Below are 23,634 nucleotides of genomic sequence, written 5' to 3'. Positions count from 1 at the left end.
TAGCTTCTAGTTCCAGGTTTTGATTATAGAAGTGGGGGGAAAGTAAATACCGAATGTACTGTATCGTTGTTTAACCTGCAGAGGAGCTCGAAGAGCTGTGTAGCCTAGCTAACTCTGCTAGAGAGAAGAAAACACAAATCTAGATTTGCTTTTGTCAAAGTGCTCTGCAGTTTGCCACTCCTTAGTCATGTATGTTCAGAACTTTGTGTTGCCATGGCTCCCTGGAAGTTCATAGTTCGGGTTACATTGTAGATTTCACCCCAGGCATTGCGAGGCTTATAATGTGTTTCTCCCATGGAGGTGTTTTCATGCTATGTGTAGCTGACATGGACAATGCACAAGCTTGCGTCATGATGCAGTATTTCAACTTCAGCATTGCCTTGTCTCTTGAGGTGTAAAGGTAATGCACAGCATTTTCAAATCGGTCCAGTCACATCATCAACGCACTGAGGTCTGCCTGCTGTAAGATATACAGCATGGGGTAAAGAGAATGGATATATATGTAACACCGCGGAGCATTCCCAAGCACAGGCTGTATGAGCTGGTTGTGTGTGCTGGATTTGACTTGCGTCTCCTTTCTTCATAGAATCTGAAGGTTGCTGTTCCAGATGGGATCTCTTCGGAGCTTGGTAAGACACACTTTTCCAAAAAGACTAAGGGAAGGCAGCAGTGTGGAGTAGTGGTTAGGGCTCTGGACTCTTGACCGGAGGGTCGTGGGTTCAATCCCGGATGGGGGGAAAACAGCTGCGGTACCCTTGAGCAAGGTACTAGATTGCTCCAGTAAAAAAACCCAAATGTATAAATGGGTAATTGTATGTAAAAATAATAATAATAATAATGTGATATCTTGTAACAATTGTAAGTCACCCTGGATAAGTGAATGATAATCGGAATAAAGATATTAAATGGGTGTCAATCTGTCACTCATCTGCCCGTTTGTCGTGCCCGTTTGTCATGCCCCTGGCCTGTTTGTTTTGTTCTGTAGAGCGGAGGAGGCCGGAGTTCATTCCAGAGGAGTTGCATCGCCAGTACATCCAGCTCATGCAGGACACCCTGTTAACAGACATCCAGAAGAACCTGGAAGACTTCAGGTGAGCGAGCCGCTCGCCCTGCTTTGCAGCATGGGCTGGCGTGGGAATTACACTGACGGGGTGCCGTGTGATCGATGTGATTCACCGGCGCGGAACGGCAGGAGCTGGGGTGTCCATTCTTACATGCCTTGAGACTCAGCTAGCAGTGATCTCTCAGTGGCATCAGCTGCACACAGGTTGCACAGACATGATAAAGACATTAGGTGTTGGCCGACTGTGTGAATCGTAATCTCTGCGTAAGCTGTACCGAATTGGAACGCTTTCTAAAAGGATTGGATTATCTTAGCATTTAAAACAAAGTGAAGTATTGTTGGGAGTTTATTTGAAAGTGCTGCTGTGTTTTCTAATCTGTGTGCGAAGCACGTAGATGTAAGTATGTCTCTGTGTCAGAAGTGTCTTGTGGCTGTGGTTCAATGCTTGGTGTAGATGTAAGTACGTCTCTGTGGTTCAATGCTTGGTGTAAATGTAAGTACGTCTCTGTGGTTTCAATGCTTGGTGTAGATGGAAGTACGTCTCTGTGGTTCAATGCTTGGTGTAAGTAAGTGTAGATGGCTGTTTTTTCTGTCGCAGTAAGTGAAGCTGTGTACAGCTGAGATGTATAAGACGATTCTAATTGTCATACACAATGTAACTATATAAAAGAACATTCTTGTGCACGCTGCAGTAAAGCCGTTGGTGACTGTCGTGTTTGTCTGTGCCCGGGCTGGTCTCCACAGGCAGAAACGCAGCATGGGCCTGACCCTGGCGGAGAGTGAGCTCACCAAGCTGGACATGGAGCGGCTCCGAGACCGTGTGGGGATGGAGAGGGAGCGCTCCTGCGCAGAGCAGATCCTCTCCAAGATCGAGGAGGTTCTGTAAGTGAAGGGGCTGGGGCTGGGGCTGGGGCTGGAGAGGGAGCGCTCCTGCGCAGAGCAGATCCTCTCCAAGATCGAGGAGGTTCTGTAAGTGAAGGGGCTGGGGCTGGGGCTGGAGAGGGAGTGCTCCTGCGCAGAGCAGATCCTCTCCAAGATCGAGGAGGTTCTGTAAGTGAAGGGGCTGGGGCTGGGGCTGGGGCTGTAGAGGGAGTGCTCCTGCGCAGAGCAGATCCTCTCCAAGATCGAGGAGGTTCTGTAAGTGAAGGGGCTGGGGCTGGGGCTGGGGCTGGAGAGGGAGTGCTCCTGCGCAGAGCAGATCCTCTCCAAGATCGAGGAGGTTCTGTAAGTGAAGGGGCTGGGGCTGGGGCTGGGGCTGGAGAGGGAGTGCTCCTGCGCAGAGCAGATCCTCTCCAAGATCTTAACCAGGGCTTTCCAGGTTCTTGAGCCATATGTAACTCATGGAACTTCGCAATGTGGCTCTCTTCGTTTAAGGATACAAGGACAACAGCTACGGCTGAAAGCGTTGCATGAACTAGAATCTTAGGATTGAGACATAATTTGGATCTTTCATTTAACATCATGTTGTCAAAGAAACTACAAAAGGATGTCGCAAAAGTCTACCGGAAGCCATAATAGTAGTGCAGTATTTCATGCTGGACTTTGAAATGCCACTTTTTTCCATTTTTGTTCAGTTTTTTGTTGAGTACATGGAAAACTACGAAGCGGTTTGTAATTCAATATGTTAACGTAACATTATTCAGCTGGTTTAATTTGACTTGATGAGCTAATTCTATAGGGTGATGCAGAACCTTGGGCCAGAGCTGTACAGTTAAAAGGAATGTGGTTGCCAAAAATACTCAAGTGTCTTGGTTTAAGCTGGAAAATGTTTCTTTTTTAAAAGTTTTAGCGCACTATAGTCTATTTAAAGTCTCAAGTGTTTATATTTGATTAAATCAGTGTTTCTGGCTCACACTGCAGCCTGACAGATGCATTAAGCCTACTAAGCAGGAACTCAGTAGAGGTGGAAATCCTATACAAAGCTGTGCGGACGTGCCAGGCTCAATATGCATGCCCTGGTGGAAAGGATTCCTGACGTGGCTCTGTTGTGCACGTTGACAGTGTGCCTGCAGGTATTCAAACTGGCTCTCTTATTCCAGGTTAACCTCGCAGCCCACTGAAGAGGAGAAATGGTAAGGCTGATTTGCTGCTGTTATATTTGCCAGTATTTGTGCGTGTACAATTCTGTCACACCTCTATATATATATATATATATATATATATATATATATATATATATATATATATATATATATATATATATATATATATATATATATATATATATATATATATATATATACACACACACACACACACACTACATTGTTAAAATCACAATTTCTTTACAGAGGCTTGCATTTGAAATTGAGAAATCACTGTAAAATAAAAAACGTTAGTGTTACATAACTAGCAACAAACAACCTAGAAAACTTTCTCGAGAAAACTTTCGATCCAGTAGTATTTCTTTGAAACAGTGAATCTACACTAATATGGGAGTCGATGCAAAGCCATTATAAAATACACACTGTAAACACACGGCAGCCTGTCTGTCTGCCTGCCTGCCTGTCTGTCTGTCTGCCTGCCTGCCTGCCTGCCTGCCTGCCTGTCTGTCTGTCTGCCTGCCTGCCTGCCTGTCTGTTTGTCTGTCTGCCTGCCTGTCTGTCTGTCTTTAACCGGCATGTGTCTGCCTCCATAGCACCACCATGCAGTACGTCATCCTCTCCTACATGAAGCACCTGGGGGTGAAGGTGAAGGAGCCTCGCAACCTGGAGCACAAACGAGGGCGAATGGGGAGCTTCCTCCCCAAAATCAAGGTACTGCTCCTCCCGTCTCAAACGAGCCACAGCCACAGCGCCCTGGAGTCCAGCAGCGCGGCTCATGGGTGGCTTCTCTCGTAACTCTCCTCTTTTCTTTCTTCCCCTGCCCCTCGAGCAGAAGAGCATAAAGAACGAGAAGGAGGGCGAGGAGAAGGTGAAGAAGCCGCGCTTTCCCAGCATCCTCGGCCAGCCCCGCAGACCCAGCCGCAATGACAGCAGCGCAAGTACGTCACCATAGCAACACCCACACAGCACAGCTCCCTGACCTCACTGTTCCAGCATGGGTGTTTATTCATGAGTGTTTATTCAAGGATGTAGCCGTTTCATTGGCTCGTACTGTGTGTCGATCTATGTGTCAGTATATTTATTAGTTTCCTGGTCTGTTTGCAGTGCAGTATCTTAGATCTGTATGCCGCTGTACAGTATTTCAGTAGTTAACCAGGTTACCATTATCAGTGAGATTTGTCATGTACACCCCTAGCATAAACCACGATATGCATACAAAATGAAGTTGATGCTTCAGCATTTTTATTGATTCATGTATTTATTTATACTGATTTCATCCAGTTTTGGTGCAGTTGAACTCGTCCTTTCTGGACCCAGTGTTTTTACTTAAAATACACATTAACTGATAATGTCGACCACACAGTGCCTGACTCTTTTTTCAAGAGCGAGCCAGAGCACACCAAACCAGAATCGATTGGGAATGTAATCATTGACTATTGATGTGGGTGTGTGTGTGGAGCCTGTGTGTCTGATTCCCTTTCCTCTGTCTCTGTCTGTCTGTGTGCAGTCGGACGTGCCGTGGAGCTCCACAACAAGCGTCCGCAGAAGCAGTCCTCGCAAGCACCCTTCAACATCCCCGAGCACTCGGAGCCCGGGCGAGGGCGGCTCAGCCTGTCCAGCGAGGGCTCGGAGCCGGCACACACCCCCTGCGTGATAACCTCCCCTCCTCCCAGCGCCCCCGACCCGGACACTGGTGAGCATTGCCTCTTCACTGTGGCTCCAGCTCTCCCTTTCTCTCTGCTCTTCTGTCCTTTTCTCCTGTCTCGTTTTGTCTGTCTTTTAATTACCCATTACTCTGCTTCTTATTTTTATTATCATCTTCTTTTCAGTTTTACATATTTAAAAAATCCACACTGTATTAGATAAATATGCAGGAAGGTATATACGTGGTGGTGATTTTGTACTGTTATTGGTTTTTACTTAATCTAGTCTATATAAGTCTTTGTGTAATTATCTTATCCCCATGTATAGAAAACAGTAACAGTAATAATAATAAGGTGTTGTGTGTTGCCTCGGAGCTACACCATGCTGCACAGGGTAGAAACATGACCTGCGCTGTTTCATGTTTCCTAGGCCAGTCCCCCTCCTCTGCCCCCCCTAGGCCAGGGGAGGCTCTTCTCTCTGGGGACTCTGTGGATCTGATGTCTCGGACCCCCACCAACGTCTTTGAGTTCCCCAGCTCCCCCCTGGAGCACCTGCCAGAGGAGGACCATGAGAGTGACAGGTGAGAGGCAGGCCAGGCTGGGCTCCAGCAGCCTTCAGTGTGCACAGAACCACACTGTGTGGTTACAGCGGTGCTGTTTTTAATACAGACCCAAGGCAGTGCAGTAATCGTGCCTTGTGTGTTCTGTTTCAGAGTCTACGAGGGGGGAACACCCAGGCCAGTCAGAAGGTGAGGACCATTGTGTTGTCTTAAATATATATATATATATATATATATATATATATATATATATATATATATAATCCGTATGAAACAATACACCATTAAAACCACGATTCAGTATAGAGTGACACAGAAAGCTTAAAATCCTGTCCCGCCAGCCCTGTAACTCCTGTCGCTGTTTCACTCGTGTGCAGGATGGACACGCTGGGCTTCATCGAGGTGCAGAGCGAGGATGATCAGAGCTACGAGCTGGAGGCAGACCCTCCAAACTGGCAGCAGCTGGTGAGCCGGGATGTGCTGGCGGGACTGACGCCCCACGAGATCAAGAGACAGGAGGTCATCAACGGTACGGCTCAGCGGACGCCAGATCTGAATATGTGAATGCACGTTCAGCATTCGAGTCGAACCCTGTGTGAAGCAAGCTTCGAAAACAGCAATCAGAGAGCTTTATCTTGGCAGAAGCAGCAAGCAGTAATAAAAGTAATCCCGTCCTACCTACGCAACTTAAGAAAATCCATGTGGCTGACAGCAAGGCAATAATTATAGGGTGGTTTCAGATAAGGAAAACGCCTTGATTTAGACGTACAAATAATAATTAAAAATATTTTCCTTTATTGCCAGGTTGGGTTTCTCGCTGTCGTAATTACATTCTGCGAAAACTATTTGAACGTGGGTGTAAAAAATATCTGCCGTGTTTGCAGTGCTCTCTCTCACCACCGGGTGGCGCTGTTGTTATGTTCACAGAGCTGTTCTACACGGAGCGCGCTCACATCCGGACGCTTCGGGTGCTGGACCAGGTGTTTTATCAGAAGCTTCTTTCCCGCGATGGGATCCTCCCCCCGGCCGAGGTCAAACACATCTTCAGCAACCTGGAGGAGATCCTGCAGCTGCACGGTGAGGCCCCTGTACTGCAGGGCTCCCCAGGGCTGTGGAGACTGGGGTAGCTGTCCAATCAGGACGCTGTTACCAGGGATGGAAATGCCTCCTAGAACAGTTCCATCTGTTCCAGGTTTTACAATGAGCTTCGTTAGCCACAGTGTGTAGGTATTGGGTAACAAACTCAGGTGTGTCTTATTAACCTGATAGTAAACTTAAAACCGCTGTGTTGCTTATTTCCGTCCCTGCTGTAGGATTGCAGTTCATTTCTCTTTTTTACAATGCGAGAAGCGTGCTAGGATTGACTCGGCTTAGGAAACACTGCCCTCTGGTGGTAGTAAGCTGAAAGGGCACATCGAATGAACAAGACTATTCATACCATTTTAAAGACTGTGTTAAATAATCTTTTGCTAAGTGTGTTTTTTTTTTGTTTTTTTTTAAGCTCGTTTTGATGAATTAAATCAAGTTTTCAGTTCATGGTACCCTTTTCAAATGTCAAAATGAAGGTTTATTTGTTTATTCTCGTTTTTCATGAACCAGTCCTTGAAGTGATAATAGGAACAGGACCCTGGACCCTCACTCTAACATTGAATCCAGTGAGCTATTAGTGCAGTGTCCCTCAACGACCTGTCCGTGCAGTGTCCCTCAACGACCTGTCAGTGCAGTGTCCCTCAACGACCTGTCAGTGCAGTGTCCCACAAGGAGCTGTCCGTTCAGTGTCCCTCAACGACCTGTCAGTGCAGTGTCCCTCAACGACCTGTCAGTGCAGTGTCCCTCAACGACCTGTCAGTGCAGTGTCCCTCAACGACCTGTCAGTGCAGTGTCCCACAAGGACCTGTCAGTGCAGTGTCCCACAAGGACCTGTCAGTGCAGTGTCCCACAAGGACCTGTCAGTGCAGTGTCCCACAAGGACCTGTCAGTGCAGTGTCCCACAACGAGCTGCTTGTGTGTTGGGTTGTGGCTGGAGATGGTTAACACTCATGTGTTGTGCTTGTTGTGTTTAGCTTCTATAATTGAGCAGGTGGCAACAATCCGAAAAAAGAACGAAACCTCAGTGATCGACCAGATAGGAGACGACCTGCTGTCATGGGTGAGGAAAACCAAAGTTGTATTAATTATGCATAGCTATCATTTCCTTTATCACTGCTGTTACCATCCCACGAAACAGTCACGCTTCCCTACTAACTAACTGAATGAAGTATAATGAGAGTGAACGATTACACAGAAAACAGAATGATCTCAATGGGGGAGATACTTTGATCATACTTTTGTGTTCGGTAAGCACCCTCCTGGTATTTGAAAGGGATGGTGAGAGATACTGAAACACACTTTGTAATAATGTAAGTGCCAATGAAGAACACAGGCACAGTGACGCACACACACAGACTGGTTACCCTGGCAGCTCTCGTATTGACCTGGATGTGTTGGGATTGCTTTTCCAGTTCAGCGGCAGCGAGGAGGAGAAGATCAAGCGAGCGGCCGGCACCTTCTGCAGCAACCAGCCCTTCGCTCTGGAGCTCATCAAGACGCGACAAAAGAAGGACAACCGATTCCTCACCTTCATACAGGTGTGAGAGAGAGCTGGGGGGTAGAGTGAGGGAGCTCCTCACCTTCATACAGGTGTGAGAGAGAGCTGGGGGGGTAGAGTGAGGGAGCTCCTCACCTTCATACAGGTGTGAGAGAGAGCTGGGGGGTAGAGTGAGGGAGCTCCTCACCTTCATACAGGTGTGAGAGAGAGCTGGGGGGGTAGAGTGAGGGAGCTCCTCACCTTCATACAGGTGTGAGAGAGAGCTGGGGAGTACACAGAGCGAGGGAGTTCCTCTCTGCAAACCCCCTGAATCACAGCTGATTTACATGAATCATCCCAGGTGATCGCTTGCATGGCATTCACAATTGTCTTGGCTGTACCTCTCCATGCGTGTGTAACCCCCCCTTGTCATTGTGTAGGAGGCGGAGAGCAATCCACTGTGCCGTCGGCTCCAGCTGAAGGACATCATCCCCACGGAGATGCAGAGACTGACCAAGTACCCACTGCTGCTGGAGAACATCGCCAAGTACACAGGTACAGAGCGCACTGCTTCTGTAAAACACACACGGTCATACGACTCAGTACACAGCACTCACCTGGAGCAAAATACACGATCATCTGGAACAAAATCTGCAATCTGGAATGGTCACTATAAAAACACTGACCAAATGCCCACTGCTGCAGGTACAGAGCGAACTGCTTTAAGAAAGTGCTAGAGTGTTAATGAATTAAGCAAAAGCACTCGGGTACTGCTCCCTTCAAATGAAACTATTCCATCCAGTCTGACTGAAAGGGTAAAGGTTTACACAGGTATTTTACTGTACCTGCCACCATCTCTGGACATTCCAGCAGCCTGCTGACGAAGGGATTGATTGATTGATTGATTGATTGATTGATTGATTGATTGATTTGTGGTGGTGTTGCAGAGGACGCCGTGGAGAAGGAGAAGGTGAAGCGGGCCGGGGAGTGCTGTCGGCAGATCCTCAACTACGTAAACCAGGCCGTCAAGGAGTCTGAGAACAAGCAGGTAACAGTACAGCACCTTTTGTATCCAAACCAGGGATGGCAATAAGACTCCTATTGCATAGCAGTTACACCCGTTCCAGGTTTTACTACGAGCTTGATTGGCCACAGTGTGTAGGTAACAAGCTCAGTTGTGTCTTATTAAACAGCAAAACCTGGAATGGATCAAACTGCAATGCAATGGGAGTCTTATTTCCATCCTTGCAAACTGTCTGAACAAGAGAGCAGACGTAATGTAAGAAGATGCATTCAGGCAATCAACGCAGATACTAAATGCAATCATTTCACTGACCAGTTAACCAGTTAAATACTGTGAGTGCTAAAAGCATTAAAGAAATAGAAGTGGACCTGCAGCAGCCTAACTGGAAGCTGTGGGTGATGGCGAGTCCTGGCGTTTGTTCCGTTGCTCATGTCGCTCCGTGGCGTTCCTCTTGCAGAGACTGGAAGACTACCAGCGGAGACTGGACCTCTCATCACTGAAGCAGAGCGAGTACCCCATGATCGAGGAATTCCGGGTAAGCGAGCCAGAGCCCAGAGGAATTGGAATAGTTGAAGTAGCACAAGAGATTCTGCCCATCATTAAGTGCATCCGAGTCACTTTATATAATAAATTGCAGTATGCCTTGGCTTTAACCCTTGGTATAGCCAGGATTTGCTTATCACAGGCGAGTAGGAGCGAGTAAACGCTTTATTCCTTAATTGAGAAGTGGGTAGTTCCATCTAGTGAGCGCCATGTTTAGATGGTCAATCCCAAGTCCTTGGTCTGGTTCTGTCCCTTGAATGATTATGTTGCCCTGTTTCCATTAGAATCTGGACCTGACCAAGAGGAAAATGATCCACGAGGGGCCTCTGACCTGGAAGGTGAATAAAGACAAGACAATCGGTAAGGGGTTTGAGTTCCAGAGAGGTCACACTACCGAACACCCTCCAGTCCCAATGTGCTGGTAACACTGAGGCTCCACTGTGGGTTCAAACACCTGCCACATCGACTCCGCATCGTGTGCTAGCCCTGGTGTAGACTGCGGCTTGTTCCAACCAATCGGATCCCTCTGTTGCTGTAGGATACATCACGAAACACTAGAGGTTTTGATTTCTGGTAGCATGTGAAATGGAATTAGCATTCTATGGCAGCTGTGGAGACTACCGCAGCAGAGAGCAAAGTAAAACGAGAGAATATCTAGATGTATTTCGGTGTCCAAGAATAACGGAACATGTTTTACTTCTATAAGTATGTTTTTAAGCGCAGTGAACTCCTGAGGTAAACACACCTGAATTCAGTATGTTTCCCTCCTTGTATGCTGCTCTTAAACAAATTGTCTCTGAATTGTTTCTCTCGTGTTTCGGAGCTGTACACGCTGCTGAATTGTCTCTGAATTGTTTCTCATATTTCAGAGCTGTACACGCTGCTGCTGGAGGACATCCTAGTTCTGCTACAGAAGCAGGATGACCGGCTGATACTCAAGTGCCACAGCAAGAACCTGGCCGGCACTGCGGAGACGAAGCACATCTTCAGCCCGGTCATCAAGCTCAACTCCGTGCTGGTGCGGCAGGTCGCCACAGGTACACAATCACCCTTACGTTTAACACAGCGTTACCTTGCTTTCCCCTGCTTATACAAGGCATTTACCAATGGTTTGCGTGTCCGTCTTCCAACAGACAACAAAGCCTTCTTCGTGCTCTCCATGTCCGATAACGGGGCTCATATCTACGAGCTAGTGGCTCAGACCGTGTCGGAGCAGAAAACGTAAGTATCCCGCTAGAACCTGAAGCTTTAGTCTGCTGCTGCAAGATCATCCGCCTCATTGCGTCGTCTGACTTTCCCCCTCCTTCCTGCAGGTGGCAGTATGTGATCACGCAGAGGGCTGGCTCCATCAAAACCAAACCGCTCAGTGTGATTGCCTTAACTCAGCCAGCTCCAGCCATCAATGAGTGAGTGCTTCTGAACCGTTCTGTTTGTTTCTGCAGATTTGCAGTACAGGTGCACCCTTGAAACCCCCTTTGCAATGTGCCTTCGTGACTCAAATTGTCACGCTGCACAGAAGCTGTTGCGAAAGTATTTAGAAGAGAGCCTTGAGCTTTGTGTAATTGATGAAAAGTAAAGCCTGCCTCAAGCCGTGGAAGTTGATTTCCATCTCTGGGCAGGCGCACACTCTTGCCCTATTTTGTGTTGGTGTTTGATTGATTGTTTGTGTTGCAGTGGGGACCGCGAGGAAGAGGAGGAGGTCAGCACCACCGCGCACCAGAAACTGAGCAAAGAGTCCGAGCGCATCTCCACGGGCAGCATCCAGTCTCCAGGTACAGAGCGACACTGGACACTCACCTCTGACTACCTTCAATCCATCCGCTAGTCTGGGGCTGTGTCTGTACTGGGGATCAATAGACATGTTGCCATGTCCCACAACTTTATATTATGCAGAACCCTTCTCAAAGGCAGGGCTGGCTGGCAGCGTAGGACCTTCTTGGTTTTCCCTCCTGTATCGCTTGATGCTTTTATTAATAGTCATGGTGTGCTTCTTGTGAGCCTCTTCAGTGTTCACTGGTTGCCCAGGTCTTGTGTTTGTTTGCTCAGTTGCTGGTTTTGTTTCTGTGCTCCAGAGAAAGATGTGGACGTCACGTCTCCGGTGGCTCTGCAGACGACCCCGTCGAGCCCCTCCCCCTTTGAGGTGCTCAAGCCTGGGGAGGGGGGGGAGGGGGCCAGCTTCCCGGAGTCCGTGCTGGACGAGCGACCCCCCTTCATGCAGCAGCGCTCCCGCCAGGCCATCGCCATGGACGACGAGGAACTGGTGGCCTTCGACTTCCCCCCCTCCCCGTACAGGGCAGAAGAAGCCTTGAAGAACTGTGAGTGAAGCCATTACAATTGTCATTCAGAATAATTGCAATCTCACTGTAGCTGAACCTTGGCACGCCTGCGTAATTGTAATTATGCACTCTCACTGATCGATTCCAGTTCAGTTACGCATTTAGTTGTCATTCGCTCCTTATTCTTGTATTTTCAACTGCTTTTGGTGACCCCAGTTTTTTAGCCAATTCTTTTTACGACTTATGCTTCCATTTATCTAAGATTCAGTGCTATAAGAATGCTTGGGATGACCTTAGCCTCAACCGAAAATGAAAAATCAGACGGCATCATTTTTTGCACTGATGATACTGTTCTTGTGCGCTGACGGAACTAGGACCCAATTAAATTGGCAAAGAGAAGCTGAATTGAAGGGGCTTGATAACCAGCTTGTGTCTTGGAGCTGGAACGTGGAGAGTCTCAAAGTAATTATGTACTGATTTACGCTCCAGGGCTCCTGCAGTAACTTCTGTCCTGTTTTTGGTTCTCAGTGATGGCGCTGAAGCAGGTGCTGCTCACTCACTTGTTACTGGAGGAGGAAGGCAGCGAGGAGGCTCACTTCCGACACCGCTCCTCCGCGGAGAGCAGCAGGGCTGTGTCTCAGCGAGGCTCCCTCGACAGCAGCGTGGCCAGAGCCCACGAGCTGAGGTCAGACCGGGCTTCCACTGCCAGCGAGCCAGCCAGCCCACGGACACCGGAGAACAGCCCGGAGAGGGAGGCAGCGCTGGTGAACAGTGAGGGGGCCAAAGTGAGAGGAGAGGAGGCAGCGCCAGGGGAGCAGATGGCAGAACAGTTCTTCGAGAGCGCTGAGGGATATGGTGAGGACAGAGGCAGGGGCTGGGGGATATGACTGTAATAAACTCTTGGAGCCAGAGCTTTTTGCTGTTGTGCTCCTCGTTTGTGGAACTCTATTCTGGTTGACATCAGGCAGGTTGAAACATTCTTTTAAGTCTAAATTGAAAACATACTTCTTTTTTTAACATGCTTTTATACAATAGCAGAAAGCTACCTGATCCTGGAGGGGTACGGGGGTGTGGGTGAAAGCAGCACAGACGAGGATTTCCTTGGGGTCGCCGGGGAGCTGAACCGGCGCCGAGAATCAGCGGGGGACTCTGCGATTGACCTCAAGAAGCTCCTCTCTTCCTCCTCTTCCTCCTCCTCGCGGCGGGTCTCCTCCAACACCACCTCCGAGCTCAGCCGGCAGGTCATGGCACACATGGGGCTGCTCCAAGCCAACCTGCACCATCTCAAGGTACGAGCTCCGGAATTACAGGGAGAAGTCTTATTTGTGTAACACTGCAGTTTGAATGGACCTGAGCAGTAGTTCGGTCATGTTTCCAGAAATCAAAGGGATCTTGTTAACATACGATCTGCAGATCCTTAGACAGTGCTGCAGTACTATGACAGTTGAGGCCCCACCTTTGAATTGATAGCTTACTATTTTACATTGTGACTCTGCCACACCCCTCACTGTTTTGTAGCCTGACTGCACTGCTTTCTCTCCTAGGAGGTCGAGACCAGGTATAATATATTATGCCAAAGGCTGGCTGGATCAGCTTCCGACACAGAGGAGAACAAAGGTAATGTGTTATTTAAACTGCATATGAAACATCACAATAAAGTGCTAATAGTGAGGAGAGTCTAACGGACGAGAGGGGCCAATCCACTTAGAAACCTGGAAGAGAATTAACAAGGAATGTGCTTGGATATTGTTGTGTTTTTGTTTTTGCCAAATAATGATCTATAAACGTGATTATTAGGGAAGTATCTCTTTAATTGCCGTTGCTGAAAAAAAAAATAAAAAATCTTCCAATGTCCCCAGTTATGAGGTTATGAGGTGATTCTAACTTTCCAAAGAGCAGAAAGGTTTTCTGTTAACAATCAGGGGGCTGTTGGAGAAACGCTTTTCCTGAAAACAAGGGCTTGCTTCACACCTGTCTCGAAACCCATGAACCAATCTGGAGCAGCCTTCTTTTTATACTGTGCTTCTAAAAGCACTGTAACCAAAACATACTGTCATGATTTCTGTGTGTGTGTGTGTGTGTGTGTGTGTGTGTGTGTTACTTACCATGGCTTGGTTCTGAACTGTGTTCAAAGTGAGATAGAAGGATTAACATGGTGTCTTGTTATTTTCAGAAAAGAGTTAGTGCTGGCAGTACCCCCCCACCACCCCCCCACCCTTTGTCCCGCCCAGAGAGATGATGAGGGGAATCAGTGAGGGGTACGTCTGCTGCCCTTGATACACCCCAGAGTGACCCCGGCACGGCCTGCAGCCATCGAGGCGAGGGCCCACCCCATCCCTCCCCTCTGGAGTGTGGGTCAGGCAGGCAGGAGGAGTCCCTGCAGCCCCCCTTTCACTTCCGTCTGCACTAGCCAATCGGGGAAAGACTGTTCAACCAAACAGCTGCTGATAATTCCCTGCGTGTCTCTGCGTTGCTCCAGTACACCGCTGTTGTGTGTTTTTTTTTTTTTTTTTTAAATCATCCTCTTCTGGTTTATCAATGAACGAAATGAAGAAGAAAGGAATACCAAATGTACAGAGCTTTTTTTGGGTGTAGGATATATTAAAAAAAAAAAAAATTGTATTTAGCATTCTTTTTTCTTCAAGATAACAAAATCAAGATGTATTTATTTGACTTTTTTCCCATTTTTGTTTTAAAAGCACATTTTAACTTTTCTTTTATTTTGATGATGATAAAGTGTTCACCAGTTTTTGGACAGTTTGTATTGAACCCCCCCCCCCCCACCATTTAGAATGAACTTGCATGCTATTGGTCCTCCTAAACTCAAGGGGGCGACCCTCTTTCTTGCCATGCACTAAACAAAGGTCTAGCCGAAGCACTAAGCTCTGCTGCTGGGTAGAGAAAAGCAATGCACCATGCCCAGGAGCTGAAAACAAAGTCCCCCAATTTGAGACGCTAACACACTCAGGTGCCCCTGTTCCCTCTATAGAGGGAGGGAGTCATTAATAACATGCCTTGAATAATAGAGACCCATGCCCCTCGACTAGAGCAGACATGCTGAACTGCAGTAGATAAATCCACACTAGCCAATCCTATTGAAATAGCTACAGTACGCTGAGTTGAAAGCCTGTGGGATTGTCAAGTAAATCATTTTCTGTTTTTAAAAGCAATGATGACGACCGATCTGCAGGGAGGGAGCTGTGGCTTCAACTCCCCTGTGCTGGTCCAGTAGTATATGATCCACGCAGCACAGAGGGATGACAGTCCTGATTGAATTTCAAGGGCATGCTTGATCTCCGAGGTCATCCTTGGGAGAAAAAAATAATTCTGTTCCAAAAACCACAGTGTCCCTACGGGCTTTCCTTTCACTATTATACATAGTTGCAGTCTGTGGAGTTTCTCATGTTGTCAAACGAGAGGAATTCAGTTTGTGATTAAAACCTTTGCACTACAAGTACAGCATGAAAGCAGTTGTAACACTGTGGACTGTTTCAAACCAGATGAACCAGGCTTGCCGTCTTTATTTCCCTTCTGCTTGGCATAACGCCGGCAACAATGTTAACAGAGAGTTTTCAATTACAATCAGTCTAGCAAGCAGAACGTTATTTTGTTTGTGATGGAGTGGGTTTCCTCGAGCATGGGATAACTTGGTTTATCGTAGCAGACAGACTACTATTTATAACAGGAAGAATGATTTCAAGTTGTTTTAGTTTTTTTTTTTTTTTACGTAACCCGAGTCGATTTTTAAACATTTTGTTTTGGTGTAACTTACTGTCAAAAACGAAATGTTTGAACTTCCTCTCCAAATAGTGGTCCATAATATAAAAATCTATATATATATATAGATAGACAGCATTTATTTTTATTTTACAAATTTGTTTACAGTGTGATCTCTTGGGAATTGGCTAGCATTTTTATTTAATTTGACAAATGTGTTTACAGTGTTACTCCAGAAGGTGTCTCTGTCAATGAGAAAATAGTCTTTTTGATAACATGTACTGTACACCTTTCATCATTACCCAAGTACCCAGCCCTTGTAATTTCAGAAAATACTGTCTCCAGACTGTACCCTAACTGTGGAATGTGGAGTATGCTATTGCTAAATAATCCTATTTTTTTTCTTTAAAAAAACGGCGCCTCAGTTTTTTGAAGTTGCTGTAGAGATTTCTTGGGAATTGGCTGCAGACCACACTGTATAATCCCAGCATCTAGCAATAGGAATGTCCTTGCTTCGGAAATTGCATTAATTCAGAATTCACACTGGAGGATGAAGATGAACCACATTCAAAGCTGTTCTCTCCCAGCGCTGGACTATCTGTGTTGGCTTTTTTTTTTTGAAGATGCAAAACTGAATAATTGTTACAGATTATGGACGATAAGATTTCGAGGGAAAAGAAAAACGGATGGATTTTTTTTTCAAGTGTAAAAATTGTAAATTTATTTGACCAATAGTCCTTTGTGACATTGCATCTCAAAACCTATTCCTAATAATTATTTTGTTCTGCTTTCTACACCATACAATCATTTACTCTTTTAACAGATTACTAAAAAAAATAAAATAAAAATAAAAAAAACTATTTCTTAAGCTATTAATGTAATCTGTATTTTTACTGATCTTGTCTAGACGTTTGAGGCATTATTATTATTATTATTATTATTATTATTATTATTATATTATTATTGTTGTTGTTCATTCTTTTGTTTCCTGTTTAAAATGTGTAAAATAGCTCTTTTAGTTGAGAGATTATATGTAATTTGAGCAAAACAATATATTGTTCAAGAAAAAAAAAAGCAAGACAATGATTTGTGTATTTTTTGGGGGATTCTGGGCTTTTAAAAAAAACAAAACAGTGTTCAAATATCATTAAATAAGGTTGGTGGAACAACAGATGCCTGGACTTAACCTAGTTTGTTATTTTATGTAAATATAGACTGATGCACACATCATCAAAGAAGCAATAGCCAGTGCTTCAAATACTTGCTCATCTTTTAATTAACATCAACAGTGCTATCGCTGATCCTGTTGTCTGTGCAGCGGCTTTTCTGTGTTTTTATTATCACGCTTTTTGCACTTTATTTGTGTACTGTATGTGTCTGCAGTTTGGTGGTTATACTTGCTATCTCAAGTAGGTGGCATACTGTGAACAGGTTTGACTTTTTTTTTCATATTAACCCATTCAAAATGTATTTTATCAGAGGAGATACATAAAAAAGGGTAGATTCTTACTCGCTATCATGTCCTTTAATGTTTAGTCAATGCTCTATATATATATATATATATATATATATATATATATATATAATATAATAATTCTGAATACTTGCAAGTTCAGTTCTGATATTGAGGTTTTTTTTTTTGTATTGTTTTTCTCCATTGCTCAGTATAACTGGTTCTAAGAATTCATGTGATTCCAATCTCAGTAAAGAACTGATGATTCGGAACAATTGCTATCATCATAAAACAGCAAAGGAGAGGTTAGAACCTCATCTCATGGACCGGTCAGAATCCGTTTAGTGCATCAGAAAGAAATGAACAATAATAAATATCTTGCATGACATGGAACAAAGAAAAGCAAGCTGCTGCTATACACAGCAGCCTACACATTGAAAAAAATAAAGAAAGCACATCTCAAATTTCATTTAAACAGGAGCCTTCTGTTGCTCCTTTTATTAAACCAGCCTCTTTGTCTTGTTACTGTTCGTGCCTCAAAATCCAATCATTTCCAGCATTGTTGGAATAAGTGCTGGCTCTGCGCAGAGTGGGCTGCACGTTTGATTTAATAAATACATTTACTTAACGCAAGGTTGAGGCTTAACCTTTACTATAATAACAGCAGCGGATTGGATAAGCCAGGCTGTGCCTGCAGGGCTGGCAGTTATAATACACTGTATATCTTATACTGGCTCTGCTGGCATCACTCTGACCATCTCCACTATTTTAATTTCAATCCAGTTTTATCTCTGCGCTATCCACTGTCTCTGTTTAAAAGTTCAGCCCTGCAAGGGACTGAAGGACAGTCTATATGAATTTAATAAAAACAACAGACTCTTCTTTATCTCCTCTCTCTCTCTCTCTCTCTCTCTCTCTCTCTCTCTCTCTCTCTCTATATATATATATATGTCAACTGTAATGTCTCATAACCAAGCTTGTGTTGATCAACGGAAAGCCTAAATGCAGTTCAATCCTCACTGTCCATGGACTAGCCAACAACCTTCCAGGAGGAAACATCTTCTAACATGGGAGGCAAACCCAAGCACGTGAATAGAGCTTTAACACACCAGGGTGTGTACAGTTATCTGACCAGCAATGGACCAACATCCAGCACCCTTATCACAAGATGCTTCCACTATTTCTATACAGTGATGTTAATAAGGGGATCAATCATGTATCGAATCATTGAAATAGACCATATCACATGGTGCATGCATAGCATGACATCTGCAATAATATGTTTAAAACCCGGCATTGCATTGAAAATGCCTCTTCTTTATAACACACCCACAGCATAATGCAAGATATCTGTTTCAGATCTGTTTAATAATCCTGTACAAAGGTTAGTAAGTGAATGTGAAGGAAAATGAAACCCGTGATTAAACTCCTAATCAAATTGTTTAATAGACACGATGTGTTTAAACAGATGTGTGGATTTGTATTCTGCTTGTGCCGGGCGTGTGTGTTTAAATGAATTGCATTACGTTTTGTTCTTGTTTCTGTTAGCACTCATTAATGTATTGGAAATGAACTGTGGATTACGCTCCAGCCGGAGAGATCCCAAGGTTGTGAGGGGCTGACGGCTGGGCTCACAGGACGACGGGCTGGAAATAAATCCAGGGGAATTACATTTCACTGGGAAAATTCCCATTCTGGAGGAGCAGGGTGTTCCCGTACTCGTCCTCTCCTCCCTCTTCAAACAGGTCCCGATGAGAATGAACATTGGGCTGAACCTGGACCAAGGAGTTGTGACACGGGCCCTTAATGAACCTCACATAACAGCACAGCATGGTGCTAAACAATTCTTAGACCTACAGTGCTGTCAACAGCAGTCGCAACTGAACGCATGTCTTTGAAATGACTTGAAGGTAATTACATTAGACTCCTCTGTTATTAGCTTTGTCAATGGAAGCCCCTACATGAGATGAGGGATGGTCTTAATGAGTAATTAGCAATAACACAGTGGCTCCACGCGATAGGGATCAATCACAAATACAAGCCATGTCCAGTATACAGAAAACACAAGCAGTTTATTGTATGCAGTTACATAGACTGCACATGCATCTGCAATCAAGTCCAGAGAAAGACAGTGACTATCAATACCTTTTTCTGTGGGAGAGCGGAGGTACAAGAGAGGATACTGGAATAGACGGCTGTGTTCTACCCTCTCACTATGTGACTCTGTGACACTCCAGTCCTTTCTAAGAGAGCACGGTGGACCCTTAGCTATCTCGCATTACCGTAGATATGGTTACTTGCCACTGTTATGTCAAGCCTGTTGTGCTGTCAGCTAAACAGAACATGTCTACAATAACAGCAAACCTTAACCTTCAACCCCTTAAATGCACTTTGACACTTGATACTCAGGGCCAAAGTGATAAAGGGTCAGATTGTGTCAAGTCCACTTTAGTCGTTTCCATGTTCAATATTATGTTTGTGTGTTTTATTTTTGTATTCAGTATTATGGTAGTGTGTTGTTAGTCTGCATAACAAGAAAAGAAGACTACAAAATTACTTGTGAACCATGATGTATGAGCCAAGAACCACTGTCACTTGGCAGTTCTGCACATGCAAAAGCACCGATGAAAATAAACAACATCTACTTAACGACTTCATTTTGCGAACTGATCAGCGCCGAAATGGTTTTTTTTGCTTTTTACTAAACGGTAAGTTGTCTGTGAACTAATCATTAATTGCTTGTATTTTTGTATAAACACCCATGTATAATTAAGTTATTCTGTGGTGTGGGGTTATCGATGCTAAAGATACTTACGATGAGAGTCAGTGCATCCTCACTAAAGCTCCGATTGTAATTTACAGCCCTTGGGTTCATTAGTACATCCTAGTTTTGACACAAACGCAATAAGAAAATCAATGTAGAGTCCAACTGGGGTTTTAAATTACTCTGGGGAGTTCGTTCTGGTCTCGGTTGAGGGTAATTAGAACTCCATATAGCAGTAGTTTGAATCGGCTCCTCGACATGCAAACCTCGAATGTCGAGTACTACAAATCATGAAACGCATTTTGTACACTCGACATTCGAGGTTTGCATTTGCATCAGACACAGAGTTACAAACACATCAGGGATGGGGGGTGTTCATAAGTTGTCTGCAACATGTATTGCATGGATACTGTAATAATACAATATCTGGACCTTACATTTTAGCAGGCAGTGTGTTCCAGTGGTTAAAGTCCTGCCTCTGCCACTGACTGACTCACTGTGAGCAAGTCACTTAACCTCCTTGTGCTCCATCCTGCGGATGAGATGTTAAATCAATGTCCTATTGTAAGTGACTGCATATAATGTGGAGTTCACAGCCTACATTTGTGATGGTGGACCACTATGAAAGGCGCTATATAAAAATAAAGATATGATTATTAGGAATGGAAATAAGCGGGTCTAATTCAGTGTCTGATCTTCATGTTTTATATAAGTCGGGTTTGGTGGTTGACTAGTCATTTTGTGTTTGCAACTTTATGACTTTGCGACAGTTTTCTGTTAGCTGTCATTCGTTGATAATCCAGGTCTCAGAAATTCAGACTAAAGTGGAAATTGTAAAGAAACGGCTCCTCCCAACTTAAACACGAGCTTGTACACTTGACCAGTAAGATTTGGGAACTGGAGAATGATTTAACTGATGTCTTAGTGACTACTAAAATAGTGTAATCCCCAATCTCAAGATTACAGAAATGATTTCAATCACGGTTAGACATGTACTGTATTTATTCATAGTACGTCTGGACACTGGGTCTATAGAAACGCAGTGAATGCAATGATTTGATTGTATGATTGCCTGTAATTATTTTCAAATACACTTCGAGCTGTGTGTTTTACAAGCAGCAGGGGGTAACACAGGAGGTCGATATGCGAGCCGCATATTCTAATTCTGCTCTTCAGTCAGTGTGAGGGTGTAGCATCCGAATCTATTAGACGCGGTATTTCTAATTGTACCTGTGTGTGCGGAGTGTGCTTTCGACTTATTAAGAAGAAGGGAAGCCGTGCGCGTTATTTATTTATATATTTATTTATTTATGTATGTATGTAAGTATGTATGTATTCCTTGTCTTGCCTTGCTTCGCCTTGTCGTATCTTCCAGTCTGTAGCTGTGCTAAGCATTTTATCCGGCAGGAGGAGCGAAAGGATGCAGACCGCTTTGCTTTTTGAGGAGCACTGCATATAATCTTTTTTTTTTTTTTTTTTTTTTGGTATTTTTTTTTTTAGTCTTCTTCATTATCACTGTAAAACTCTCCTTTGAAATTACGGATTTGCACCGTCAGACGTGTACAGCAAGCTGGGACCGCTCTATCCTGGATATCTATCTGAAGGATCATTTGAAATTCTTTCACCGGTGTGCTTTTTATGCGTCTATAAACCAGCTTTGATTGTAATTATTATTTTACTATTTGATCTCTACATACGCTACCGTATATAAAGATATCTTGTACATTACAGCAAGATGTGAAAGCGCAGCGCAGGATGAGTCGACAGGCACTGCATCAACTCTGATAATTAACATATCAGATATATATTTTTTTTATATATATGTATATATTTTCAAGGCCAATTTGGAGAACTTTTTTTAACGCAAGAAGCGGAGTAGATGGGGGATTGGAATACACAACCGTTGTTTCAAATTCAGGTAAAATGAAACGGCGATGCTACAGTCTTTTTGGGCAGCCTTCAACTGTTGATCTGTTTCTTGGTGGGTGGGTGGGAGCAATGCTACTGCATTTTAATGTTGCTTTTATAAACAGCTGCAGTTGGTAAAACTTGTAGGGGCGGGGGTTGTTAAGGACAGACCCCAGGCTTCCCGGTGGTGTTTAGCGTTTGGGGGGTTAATTTGTTGCACTCAGTGGAGACCCCGCGTTTCGAGTTGTACTAGTAATACTGTACGTGAGCTATACTCCAGGTTTTATAATGCAATATCCTTTACCAGGTATCGATTTCCATTAAAAAAGCACGTTGTTTGACGAGTTGTTTTTAATTTTATATTTGTTATGTTCTCTATGTTGTTCCTGGCGGACAGGCTTTGCCGGTGATATAATAATGTCATTGTTTTTTTGTGTGATATGTGCATGCATTTCTGTTGAAAATATCCACGTTCCTCATGCACCGGGCGCTGAATGCATGCCACGCTTTGAACTGGCACTGCATAAGTTAAAGCAAAACTGTACCCGCATGTAGTAGCCTACAGTAATCATTTGAAGTCTTCCCAGTGGATTTGATATATCAGGCGCGGATGGATATCGTATGCAAGGCAGGTTAATTTAGTGTAGATGTTGTTTTAAACAGCGAGGTAGTGTTTATACAACAGAAACCCAATACTGTCCGCCGCAAAATTACATTAGCAAATGAATGGGAATAAACCTCAACGCTAATTCATGCGGGTCTAAGACACGTTTTATTGTTGTTTATTTAACTGTTATTTCTAATTACAATAACACACACACGCACACACGCACACGCACACGCACACACGTGCACACACGCACACACACACACAAATATCACTGTTATTGCTATTCTTGGGTAATGCCTCCCTGAATGGGAAAAATATTCTTCTTATTATTATTATTAAAATTCTCTCTCTCTCTCTCTCTCTCTCTCTCTCTCTCTCTCTCTCTCTCTCTCTCTCTCTCTCTCTACTGTGTGTACTGTATATTCAAAAACAGCAAACAGGACAATCGGGACCCAACCATCAATCACTAGAAATACTTAATAGAGAAGAAAAATTAACTTAAACAACATCAGTCTACCGAGATATTTCTAACATGCTATCCAAGGATTCACCCATTCCAGGTTTTACTACCAGCTTGATTAACCACAGTGTATCGGTAACAAGCTCAGGTGTGTCTCATTAAACTCACAGTGAAACCAGGAATGGATCAAACTGCAGTGCAATGGGAGTTATTTCCATCCCTGCTATCTGAAGAATTTATGTACAAATGGAGAGGTTGGCTTTGGATGTTTTTGATCCTGTTAAATGTTAATTATTGACCTGCTGTGTAGGATGAATGACACTCAGTGTAGCTCAATCAAGTCCAATTTCCTTTGAGTGAGCAATTGAGCAGAAAAGATCTGAGCCATGCAGTAAAACAGTCCTTGTTAATACTGCTAGGCTTGCATGTCAAGTATTTCAATGTACTGGTAATCACCAGGGTAACTCAGCTGTACAAGTAGGTGAAGTGACACTCCCCTCAATCGAGGGCTAGAGGCACACTGTATATTAGTAAGTAGAAGTAAGTCAGTTGGTAAGTTGTTGCTTCTTTGCCCTATCTACAAACTCTAGGCCATGCTCAGAGGCCTCAGCGGGGAGGTCTGTATTAAGTCTAGAGGCCTGCTTGCTAACTGTTAGCTGCATTGCTCTATTCATTAAAGACTTGAAATTGACTTTTAGCAAGAGGCATCAGGGGACAAGCCAAGGCAATTTCACATGCATTCCCCTGTAGTCATCTCCGGTTAGCATGCCCCTCCATTGCACCAATCTTAATGTCTGCTGTTCAGATTCCAATAAAGCGCAATTCTTAAGCAATCAAAAAGATATTATAAATATGTTACACTTGACAAAGGCATTGTTTTTTTATTGTGGCTGCTGTGGCCAGTACAGTGAAGGAGGACCTTCCTAAATATATCCGTCCAACTGGTATTTATTTGGGGGCTCTGGGTATTGTGTGACCCTGATGAAGGTATTGACCGGAATG

The 23,634-nt window shown here is 44.3% G+C and overlaps 2 protein-coding genes across 6 annotated transcripts in view; both read left to right on the top strand.

Moving 5' to 3' along the window:
- The window catches only part of LOC117397107 (rho guanine nucleotide exchange factor 12), a 60,282-nt gene extending 44,443 nt beyond the window's left edge, over window positions 1-15,839 (top strand). For 3 of the 4 annotated variants that reach the window (XM_033995662.3, XM_033995660.3, XM_059010341.1), the window contains 26 exons: window positions 587-629; window positions 986-1,091; window positions 1,808-1,945; window positions 3,103-3,135; window positions 3,702-3,819; window positions 3,941-4,046; window positions 4,616-4,801; window positions 5,182-5,332; window positions 5,465-5,500; window positions 5,689-5,840; window positions 6,239-6,388; window positions 7,375-7,460; window positions 7,813-7,938; window positions 8,318-8,432; window positions 8,825-8,925; window positions 9,359-9,436; window positions 9,729-9,804; window positions 10,314-10,481; window positions 10,578-10,665; window positions 10,758-10,850; window positions 11,119-11,216; window positions 11,517-11,759; window positions 12,249-12,575; window positions 12,756-13,009; window positions 13,265-13,337; window positions 13,894-15,839. In XM_033995662.3, the coding sequence (XP_033851553.3) occupies window positions 587-629; window positions 986-1,091; window positions 1,808-1,945; window positions 3,103-3,135; window positions 3,702-3,819; window positions 3,941-4,046; window positions 4,616-4,801; window positions 5,182-5,332; window positions 5,465-5,500; window positions 5,689-5,840; window positions 6,239-6,388; window positions 7,375-7,460; window positions 7,813-7,938; window positions 8,318-8,432; window positions 8,825-8,925; window positions 9,359-9,436; window positions 9,729-9,804; window positions 10,314-10,481; window positions 10,578-10,665; window positions 10,758-10,850; window positions 11,119-11,216; window positions 11,517-11,759; window positions 12,249-12,575; window positions 12,756-13,009; window positions 13,265-13,337; window positions 13,894-13,904 (3,156 nt within the window). In that variant the 3' untranslated portion in view covers window positions 13,905-15,839. The remainder of the gene's footprint in view (window positions 1-586; window positions 630-985; window positions 1,092-1,807; window positions 1,946-3,102; window positions 3,136-3,701; window positions 3,820-3,940; window positions 4,047-4,615; window positions 4,802-5,181; window positions 5,333-5,464; window positions 5,501-5,688; window positions 5,841-6,238; window positions 6,389-7,374; window positions 7,461-7,812; window positions 7,939-8,317; window positions 8,433-8,824; window positions 8,926-9,358; window positions 9,437-9,728; window positions 9,805-10,313; window positions 10,482-10,577; window positions 10,666-10,757; window positions 10,851-11,118; window positions 11,217-11,516; window positions 11,760-12,248; window positions 12,576-12,755; window positions 13,010-13,264; window positions 13,338-13,893) is intronic. The other variant, XM_059010340.1, reaches the window with a different exon arrangement.
- A 5,317-nt stretch (window positions 15,840-21,156) lies between these two features.
- LOC117962903 (glutamate receptor ionotropic, kainate 4-like) overlaps window positions 21,157-23,634 on the top strand; it is a 156,663-nt gene continuing 154,185 nt past the window's right edge. For both annotated transcript variants that reach the window (XM_059010081.1, XM_059010080.1), the window contains exon 1: window positions 21,157-21,572. The gene's annotated coding sequence lies outside the window, so the exon portion shown is untranslated. The remainder of the gene's footprint in view (window positions 21,573-23,634) is intronic.

This window comes from Acipenser ruthenus, chromosome 40, assembly GCF_902713425.1.
Source record: "Acipenser ruthenus chromosome 40, fAciRut3.2 maternal haplotype, whole genome shotgun sequence".
Lineage (NCBI taxonomy): Eukaryota > Metazoa > Chordata > Actinopteri > Acipenseriformes > Acipenseridae > Acipenser > Acipenser ruthenus.
This window is presented reverse-complemented; position numbering and strand designations above follow the sequence as displayed.